The 10653-nt window shown below is 40.4% G+C and overlaps 1 protein-coding gene across 1 annotated transcript; it reads left to right on the forward strand.

Moving 5' to 3' along the window:
* The first annotated feature begins 447 nt into the window (after positions 1–447).
* On the forward strand, positions 448–6525 carry LOC120311507 (protein bicaudal D homolog 2-like). Its single transcript, XM_039351073.1, has 2 exons — positions 448–1329; positions 5435–6525. The coding sequence occupies exons 1-2, from the start codon at positions 1090–1092 to the stop codon at positions 5438–5440; spliced, it is 246 nt and encodes an 81-aa protein (XP_039207007.1). The 5' UTR covers positions 448–1089; the 3' UTR covers positions 5441–6525.
* The last annotated feature ends 4128 nt before the right edge of the window (positions 6526–10653 follow it).

Here is a 10653-nt window from a genome sequence, read left to right on the forward strand (position 1 = left end):
GGCTGCACCATCACCAAACCATCAAATGTTTGTTTCAGCCTGGCTGACATATGGCTGATATGGCTTGTTCATATTTAGTATGTTGTGTGAAATTAGCCAGTGTGATTATGATTCAGTATGTCATGTGAACCTAGTAAATAATGATTTGGTTAAGCAAAGCCATTGATAATTTCTGAAGCATTTTGAGATCGGCAGTTGCAATCTCCCTGGTGCTTTACTTCATAGTGGAGAATTCAGTGCTGCAAGCATATTGTATTGCATCTGAATGTTCATACCCAATCTAATATTGGTTCTACTAACAACTTCTTTCCAATTAGATATAAACTAAGACTTTATTGATTTTTAGAGTTCCTCTCCCTTCAAACAAACGTGCAGCTATTTAAGCATCTGCAAAATTTTAGCTTAAATCTTATCACAGGCTGTGCCAGCTACCAGTGCAAGAATGGACAATTGATAAGTCTCCTGCAGTGAACCCGATTCCTCGTCCCCACGTCTCTATACGCGGACTCTACTAGGAATGGCCTCTAGGGGTCAGTATTCAAACGGAAGGCGCTTTGACACAAACCGTACTTGCACTGAGGATAACAAGAGCGCCGGCTGCCAGATTGATTCTTCCTGTACAAAAAAAATTCCTTAAAGAGGCCGGAGCTTGCAATCCATCTGTGCTGCCTCCCTGTGCATTATGGGAATGGTAGTCTTCAAAGACTCCAGCTGGGCTTGACTGCAAGGAGCCAAGACTACAAGTCCTATAATGCCGCGGGGCAATTGGTTGGCCGTTCCTTTTGAATGATTTCACTGCGGTTTACATTCTCAGGGAGTTTCGCAGCCGCAGTAAGAGACGGGGGCAGGAATCATGGTGTAAGCGCCGGGCGATCGAGGAGCCAAGGAGCCTTCCCGGTTAATGGCACGCCGAGCAAGTGGCGCTGGCGAGGAGAGAGCCATGGTGGCCGGGGGACTGTCGGGGTTCTGAAGGTGCTGAGGGGGCGGAGGGTGCCGCGGGATCCATCCTTCTGCTTGCTTTCCCTGCCGCATTTCCTTCCTTTTGCCGGTCTGGAAACCCCCCTCTGACCGCCTCTGCCTGCTGCAAAGATGTCTCTAGCCATGGAAGAGGAAGAATACGCCAAGCTGGTGATGGAATCGGAGCCCGAGTGGCTGCGCGCCGAGATCAAGCGGCTCTTCCAGGAGCTGGGCGAAACCACCCGGGAGAAGATCCAGGCTGCGGAGTATGGGCTGGTCGTGTTGGAGGAGAAGCAGCAGCTCAAGCAGCAATACGAGGAGCTGGAGCTGGAGTACGAGACCATCCGCACCGAGATGGAGCAGCTGAAGGAGGTGAGGGCGCCCCTCGGGCATGGACTGCGCCAGCAGCTGGGCTCTGTCTGCTGAGCGCGGGGGCGGCAGAAGCGGCTCCTTCTGCAGTAGGGACGGCAGGCATGAAGGCCGATTGCCCCGCTGATGGGGAGCAGGGCGGGGTGGGGGAAGCAGGCAGGGAGAATTTCGCCAGCCAAGCTTGGGCGATCAGACTTTGTTTTCACGCATGGATTTCTTGAAGTTGACCCTTTGCAGGGGAAGCCGTGAAGAGGGGTACTGGACAGATGAGTTGGGCGTGTGGACAGCGGGGTGGATACACAGGGAGGTTTGCAAACCCTACCCCTGCTTATGTCCCGTAGATAGCTTATGTCCCGTAGATAGCCCTCACCGGAAAGCAGCCGCTGGCTTCGTTGTCCTTTGGTATATCCGGCAGACCCCAGGCATATATCCCCCCCCCCTGCAGTGTCACAGGAGCCACTAGGAGCTGGATTCTTGATCCTCCTGCTCCTTTGCTCTGGCGTCATGCCGTGTAGTCTCCTTAAAGGGGCAGCTGAACATCCCCTTAATGTCCCCTTCCTGTGACATCTGCTGGATCACCTTGCAGAACTGGGAAATGGGCTGCTAAAGGATCCTTGAAACTTGAACTTCAGTGACCATCTGCCCACCAGCAAAGGTCCTTCTCTCCCTTCCCGCGCTGTAGAGTGCTCAGGCCTGTTGGCATTTCCGTTGCTATTTTAGGAACACAAACCCTACAGGATTCCTTTCTCAATCTGGCTCTCTAAAATTGCCAGAGGTTTATACATTATGTTTGTTTTGATGTTTGACATGTTCTTCAGTGGACAATTTTGGGAACTTAGATTTTCTGGCCTGTATTTTCTGCCTCAAATGCACACAAAATTGTTTTCTCAATTTTGGAACAAGAGATCATATTTAAGGGTTCATTTGAAAAATGTTCTCTGTTCAGAGTTGATTGTTTGGCTAGTGAAAGAACAAAACTCATTGATCTGAAAATTACTCACCTTTTATAAATTTTAATAGCTTGATGGTTCAAACCTTGACTTTAATACTTACAGTTAGAATATTTAGCATTGTGCAAGGCTATTTCCAAATAATTTGATTTTTGTTAAAACCTTAAAGGTTTAAATTCACATTTTTGCTTGCACAAAAATATCCTTTTGTTTCACTATTTGTTGAATGGTGAAAATCCTTTTTCAGTCTTCCTGAACTCTTCTAATTTTCATATCCCTTCAGAAATGATACTTACACTTCTTGTTCTTTGATTAGGTAATTTTCTATATATTTGATTCAATTCTGGTTTTCTGGTTTTCTGGATTTTCTATTCTAGAGCAGGGGTGTCATGCGGAAGCCGCACCTACCCCATTGCTGGCAATGACAAAACTGTCCCGATACATTGCGCGAGTTTGACATGTCTGTTCTAGAGCATCAGTTTTTACTTTGGAGGCCTGACATGTAGTGTTTGAAGGGTCCTTGGGGTTCTCTGAGCTTGCTTGTTTTTTTGCAGATGTTTCATTACCCAAACTAGATAACATCATCAGTGCTAGTTTTCCCCCTACACCAGCATAGTTAAATGGGAAAAAAGAATAAAACATTAGTATAGTTAAATGAAGGAAAAGAATAAAAATTCCTTTGTGTTGTTCTGCCTTGTCCAGCCTCCAGGTAGGTAGGAGAAGGAAAACAGCTGTAGCAGAAGGTAGTGAGTGTGTAACCTAGCAGGTTGCATAAAATGCTGGCTCCTTCCTTTCTATATCAGTTGTGGTGAATTATGGATTAGAAATGAGAGCTTTGTTATGGCTTGAAAAATGGTAATTATCACAAATCCTTAGAGGGAACATTGGAGGGAGGTGAAGAGTAATAGTACCTCTATTGTTGCAGAACAACTAATAATTTGCCAGCAACTGGGGCATTAGCATAGGCCCAACTTAAAAGGGAATAGTAAAAGTTGACTTAATGTAATTAAATAACAAAAGCCTCGGTGCTGGCACAGTTTAATAATGATTTCTTTTTTTAGAATATATTTAATATTGCTCACTTTTAAATAGTTTTTAAACAGGGCACCGTTAACTAAAGCAAAGGTTTTTTTTCTAGCCCTTATTAAATGTATGTGTGCATTGGTATGTCCAGAAATACTGTTGTGAAGTCATGGGAAAAATTCCTGGAGGGCATATGGTTGCCAGTACAGTATCACTAATGGCTTTCTCTTCTTTCCCCACATGTCTACACCATGTTTTAACATTAACATCTGCACTGTCAGCAGAAGTGCAAATGTGTGTCCTTTCTGAGACATAGAGAAGGAGATAGGATTATCACCATCAGTGGAGAGGGTGAGGATTTAATATCACTCCCAGAACTTGTGGCCCCTTCCTGTAACATCTGTCAGAATTGAAATACCGTATGTTCTTGGAAAGAAAACAACAGTGTAAGCAGACATGCAGTAAGATTTGAGCTGGGTGTGAGGGAGCATGTCTGCCCAGGAGGTAAACCGGAGAGACCTTCCTCAGAGAACAAACTCGGATAGATTCTTAAATGCTTGGTGAGGGGCCTCAAATTATAATTGCTGATAATTTCTTTGAGGCTTTAATATCACAATGGGTCAGAGAATTAATAAATATTGCTGCTGCTATTCCTGTAGGGACCCATCTTCATTTATGACAGGGCCCTTGGTTTTCTGAGCTGCTCTAAGCAAGGAAGCCAAAATGTAAACTGCTAAAGTGCAAGTAGTGCAAATCTCATTACTCATATGACTAAGCATAGGTCAGAAGGTCCAGTTATCCCTCGTATATTGCAGGTTATCAATGGAGCATCAGATCAAATCATTTATCACAGCCACAAGACTAGAGAATATCAAGATAACATCCACAAAATGAAACTATATATACAAATAGTAAATGTAAATGTGAAACAAATAGCAAAGAATAAAAATAACATACAAGAGAAAGAGTGCCATAATAACATAAAATACAAGTAAATAGATAAGATGTTTAAGTCTTTAGCTATTAGTAAGGTGACTAAACCAAATAAAGGCACCAAGGTAGGCAATCTGAGAGGATTAATTGGGTTCTTATCAGACAAGAGGAGCAATAAATAGAAGTTGTGCTCTTTGCCTCTTCAGGGTGGGAAAGGTAAAGGTTATTTAAGAATAAATTCTTATAAAGGGAGTAACAAAGGAACACATGACTTTGAAAGAGGGCAACTTCACTACCTGGTTTTCTCAGTGATCTCCCTAGCTGGGTTTCTGGATGTTTGTCCATTGCAACTGTTGGATTTAGTAAGGAATGTCTTATTAATTGGATCTAGATGATAGTTAATAAATCTTTAGATGCCCATTGCCTTAAAGAAGGTGACTGTTTGGCCTACTTTGAATAACCTTTCTTAGACCCTGAGATTCTGGACAATTACTTTCCATTGGTAAATGTTTTTTTCTCAAATTAGGTATTAGAGAGGATGATCCAGTTACAAGCAAGTTTGGAAGAAATCAGTTACCTAGATTCATTTCACTGTGATGTCATGCCTGAATATAGCATAGAACAATGATGGCGAACTTTTTAAAGATCGAGTGCCCAAAAACTGGCCCCGCCCTCGCTCCACTTCCTGCCCTGCCCCCACCCCACCTGCCCGCAGGGCCACTCACTACCTCCAGGGCCCACTGCAGATCGCCCAGGCAGCCCAGCAGCACCATTGTGGCCATGCCCCTCTGCCTGCGCCCCACAGCATCAGCTGTGCGCAATGGGGTATGAGGGCAGAGTCTTGTCTATGTTGCCTGGCTGCCATGTCCTTGGCTGTGCTGCTCCGCGTGGGCCACACTCTGGGGTGACTCTCCTCCAGGGGGGCTGCTGGTGAGGAGGGTGTCATGGGAGGAAGCAAGGCTGGGGCAATGGCATGTGCACCCACAGAGAGGGCTCCGAGTGCCACCTCTGGCATGCGTGCCATAGGTTCACCACCACTGGCATAGAATCAGCTTTACTTGCCCCCACTGAGATCTCAGGTGTTTTAGATTTTCTGGGATTTATCGTCAAGCATTGACACTACTGATCATAGCATGTTGCTGGAATAGTTTATTAAGTTGAGTATTGGAAGCTCAATAAAATTGTTTCATTTATACCCGCAGGACTGATATGTATATTGACACTATCCGATACTTTCCGGAAAGTAATGATAGACTGAAGACCAAGAAATTGAAATGAACTACCTAAAAGTTGGTACAATATTTGGATGAATGTTTCTCAAGGCTGAGATTTAGGAAACTGGCTTATCTTGGATAAGGAGCACTTCCTCTGAAATAACAGCTGTGTACAGTAGTTTGGTGTTCTAATTAGTTACCAGAAGCATAGGTTATTCCAGTAGCAAGAAGCTTTGGCTAGTTGACAAGTAGGATTTCAGCTGAATGGATCCTAATAATCTCTTGGCTGCATTCTTTATATGGAGTTACCTTGAAGACTACAGAAGCTGCAACCACTGTAGTGTAAGACTCAGCTTTTTGATCTTTAAGTAAGGTGACTAAAAAGAACCATGTAACACGGTTTGCTTGTGAGCTGCCAGAACCAGTTTAAGGTATTTAGTTTATAGAGCCCTAAGCAGCTTAGAATACATTCTTTGCTTAAAATGGTGTTTCTCTCAATACCATCTACCTGTTCTTTAAGATCAGCTGGGAAGATTCAACTCATAGGCAAAGCATCTTAGTGGCAACTTCCGAGTTACAAAATTCTCTTCTAAAATGTGCTTGGCTGATCCCCTTGCTTGCTTCTTGAAGACAACAAACAGTTGTGAAGGATATGGTTGTTCACCAGCAATTTGTATGATAATAGGGTCAACTTTTATTTTAGATTGCCAGTTATTTTGCTTTTCTATTCTTTTTTTAAATAAACATTTTAAATTTTGTGTGTAATGTGCATATGTATTGCTGTTTTTTTTATTGTGAGGTGATTTAAGATCATTTTTATTTGTGTTGTCCTCTTATAAATCTCTAGGTGGGGTAAAGCCTGAATAAAATCTGCACTTTTTTCTCAGTTTGTATAAGTAACAAAATTCTGTTTGTGTAGAATTTTAACTTGATATTCATTGAAAGATTGGATAAAGGCAAGGCTATGGAAAATTATAGTTCTGGTATGTTTATGAAGTTGTGGAGTCTTTGCCTAATCTTTAACAGATATACAGTATGTTGAGCAATCAGCAGAAAAAATTAGATTTATAATGTGGTAGCTTTTTTTTTTAATTAAAAAAAACAGACTTTGTTTTGTAAGCTTGCTGGGAACATTTTCAGTCCTCCTCTGTACATGTTTAGTTAGAAGTAGTTCATCTGATTTTATTTATATGGTGTATGCTTATACGGTAATGTAAAAGACATCTTGAAATCATGTGAGCTGCATCTTGTAGCTTTGTGCTATATTTTCAGTTTATACTAGAAGAATGTGAGCATTATAAGCTGATATTCTACAACTGGAGTTGTAGTGTGTAAAAATGTTTTATTTACAGTATTATTGTTTGAGATGTCTTGGAATGGTGTTTAGATTCTTCATCACATGGCATATACTGTTACATAATACAAGAGCAGGGAATAATTCAATAGTCTCATGTACAATAATGAATTGAAATGAAATGGTACCTATGGAATTGGATATTTTTGTGGGATTGTCCACATTGAAATTTAAATTGGAACAGGACTGTAATATAACAAATTTGTGTCTTCAGCAGACATAGCTAATCTTGAAGAAATAAAGATTTCAACTTATTTGAACAAGTTGAAATGAGAGAATTAAAACAAATTCTTCAAACTTGGTCATAACTGACAACATTTTCTTGATAGCTCAAAACATTACAATGAAAAACAGACAGGAACAACAGTTCCAATTTGTTTTATCCTTATCCTATTCTATAATATAGTTTGGATGTATGGACTTCTATATGAACTAATCTAAGTAAGTTTTCCCAGTTGTTCATCAGATGATTTTGGCCAGAAATTTCAGGAATTAAGTATCATATGTTAAATGTTGCATATGCATATTGAACATTAATGCACCCAATAAGATATACATAAACACAAATGAACATGTCATGTTATTAATATTATACTGGTTAAAAACTATAGCAAAATTTATGTCAAGGTTTTATGCTCTCCACAGGATTATATTTATGTTTCCCTTTTATAAATACAAATAAAAATAACCATAAATTGGCATGACTCATCCAGTCGGGTCCCTTAATTGGGCGAGATGAACCCTAACTGGGATGCTAACATTAGCCTATCCAAAATGTGTGATAGCCTGGACTAAGAGAGACTGACTGGCCCAGTGTGAGCTTCCGTGCTGTAGGTGGACTCTACACTCCTAGGTTTCAACTTTTAATCCAACACCTCACTATGGCAGTGGCTATGATCAATTTTAGATGTGATAATAGATATGCTTAGCATTGTACATTCACGAGAAAAGTGATACTTGTTTCAAATGAACCAGAGTTGTGGACCAAAGTGGTTAATAGAAGCTTATGCTTCCCACCTGGGTCATTCTGGTTTTTACTGGAAGAAGAAAAAAAGGGAAGCACAAGAGTATTTTAAAAGAATTACAAAGTTTAATTCTAAATGTTAGCAGAATTAATTAATTAAGAATAAAAAGTGCTATTGAAAAAATATACAATTATCCTTTGAAGCATAGAATATAGCCTCATGGTTATATTTAATAAAACTCAAGTGGAATTAAAATTTGAAACCGAAGACAATCAGAGATTGGAGTGAGTTTGGAAAAAAGTGACATGTCAAAATTGGCCCCTAGCCTGACCAGAGCATCTCTGGATGTAAGCATTGACCACAAGAACCTACAACCCAGTGAAATACTGTAGGTGCAATGTATTTCCATATGTAAATCCATAAATAAAAGGCAGAGAAGAAAATACATAAAAAGGGGAACTGTGGCCGCTAACATAGACAGTAGATATTAAGTTGGACTGAGAACCATATTCCAAGCAGCCTCACAGAATTGCAATTTGACTTGTAACGTGGTCACCAGAAGATTGGGTGCATATCGTTTAAAAAGAGGCCAAAGTTGAGAGAAGCAAATAAACTTAGTCATGCTGATCAGGAAATAAATGATAAATCAGGCCACCAAGGCCACAGGCTTTTGATGCATAAATTTCATAGTTCCCAGCTTACATAGTCAAAGGCCACACTACCTGGTTAGATACACATTTGAAACATAGCCCAAGTTGAAGAAGAATGTCCGCATTCTCTCTTCCTAAAAGTGATTACTGTATTCCCATATCAAAGGAACGCCAGTGCAGGAGTAAAGCTTGCTACTGACCTTCCTGTTCCAGCTCACTTAATGACTGATGTACTGAAGCCTTATGCTATTTTCTTAAATAATTTTTTTCTTATTTCAGTCAGTGAAAGATTGCTTTCAACAGAATTAATTAGAAAGAAGTATAGGAAGCCAGCTATTACATGCTACTACATCTCAGCAGTTCTGTTTAGAGCAGGCTTCCCCAGCTGGTGGCCCATGACTGGGAAGAGTTGGAACTGAAGTCCAGTCTGACTGGAGAGCATGAGGTGCTGGGAGGCTGGATTCACAAAGGAGAGCAGTGTCTTGATTTTGTAAGCATGCTCTATTACTCTAGCCTAGACAAGCAGATTAAAAGCAAAATAATAGTTCTTATCAGTTTTTCTACTGATATATTTGTAATCTTTGCATTAGTAGATTTTGAAATTAGCAACACTTATGGCTCTGTCTTGATTTTCCTTCTGCTTTCTCTTTGCGTTAATTTTGGGATTATTTTCTCAGTTAATAGTGGAAGCTGAATCTGTGAAACACAATGCTTTTCAATGGCTTATTAGGCAACATTGAGAAAATGTGTAATTTATTTCCTCTAATAACAATATAGCTGTAGCTTGCATGGTTATGAAAATCAGAGGATTCAGATAATTACTTTTGTAGAGAACTTCTAAAGATGATTCTTCTGAAGGTATCTGAAAGTTGGTTGGCATTTTATAGTTCTCTGCAATTTCAGGAAGCTTTAGTCTTTTCATTAGAAAAAAATTTAAGGATCCGTCCCATGTGTGCAAAGTGCCCTGTGTCTTACTTAGTACAGTATGCCATTTTCTTCTTTGTAAAGGTTCAAAGGTCCCTTGGAGATCATCTAGTTCAGGTCCTTACCTAAGTAGGAATCTACTATAGCATTCCTGTTGTGGAATTTCTATAGTTGGAGGAGGCTGACAAGCTTAGAGTCCTTGGTGGGCAGGAAGCAATGAGGACCTGACCTCCAAAATCCCTAAAGCCTTTATCTGCTGTTCCCAAGAGAATGCTGTCAGTCTGGTGAGATTCTTGTAAATAGATTAGCAGCAATAAAGAAGTACTGTAAATGCCGGCGTATAAGACGACTTCCGCGAGTGCTGAAATCGGCGCCAAAGACGGGGGTCGTCTTATACGCCGAGTCGTCTTATACGCCGGAAATACTGGTAGTTTCCGACGTATAAGACGATGTTCTAGGAATGCGGCCCGGCTATAAAGACGGGGGTCGTCTTATACGCCGGGTCGCCTAATATGCCGGCATATACGGTAACTCTGTTCATCTTAGGGTGCCATTCTGGTTCTTTTTGCCTGACAATTCCTGAGAGATGGCAATTCAGGCTGTCTTTAAACATCTTTAGCAAATAAGAGTTCCAAGGAAATCTATGTTATTGTTGAATAGCTCTTACTATTCAGAAGTGTATTTTGATGTCTAACCAAAACATACTTCCTTGTAATTTAAACTGATTGAAACAGCTCTAACAATTTAAACCCAACTTCTTAATTATACCGTCTTTAAGATACTAGGAGACAACTATTACGTTTTCCTGCGGTATTTTTTTCTTCAGGCTGAACACATTATGAATCTTCAGTGTTTGTCCTAAATTTTTCCTTTTAGGTCTTTTATTATCTTGATTGCTTTCCTTGGGGTCTATTGTAGTCTATCCATGTCTGTCCTTCCACATTTTAGGAAGGACCATGAAGCATGACTCAATATTTGAGGTGCTATCTGATTTAGATAGCTTCAAAGCTGTCCTCCATAGTTTCGGGAATCCTTTGCCTATCGTAATCAGTCATTAGTGAAAATGAAAAATTTGGATGACGTAGAATGTGTTTTAGCACGGACTTGGAAATGATAAGTTTGTGTCTATGGTCAAATGTGTGATCTCTTAAAAGCTAGCTGATTTATTATCAACTTCTGTGCCATGCCTTGTGTTTGGATAGGTTGTGAAATGTTATGTCTACTGAAGATCTGTAACAAAATCTTTCAGTACATGCCTATCACAGAATAGCAGCTTTGTATTTTGGTTTCTGATAATGAAGTGACAGATATGTT

This window comes from Crotalus tigris, unplaced genomic scaffold, assembly GCF_016545835.1.
Source record: "Crotalus tigris isolate CLP2741 ecotype Arizona unplaced genomic scaffold, ASM1654583v1 scf7180000018369.423966, whole genome shotgun sequence".
In the NCBI taxonomy this organism is placed as follows: Eukaryota; Metazoa; Chordata; class Lepidosauria; order Squamata; family Viperidae; genus Crotalus; species Crotalus tigris.

What these genes read in the sequence shown, in the direction of transcription:
- LOC120311507 (XM_039351073.1), top strand. Translation starts at nt 1,090, where the DNA reads ATGTCTCTAGCCATGGAAGAGGAAGAATACGCCAAGCTGGTGATGGAA.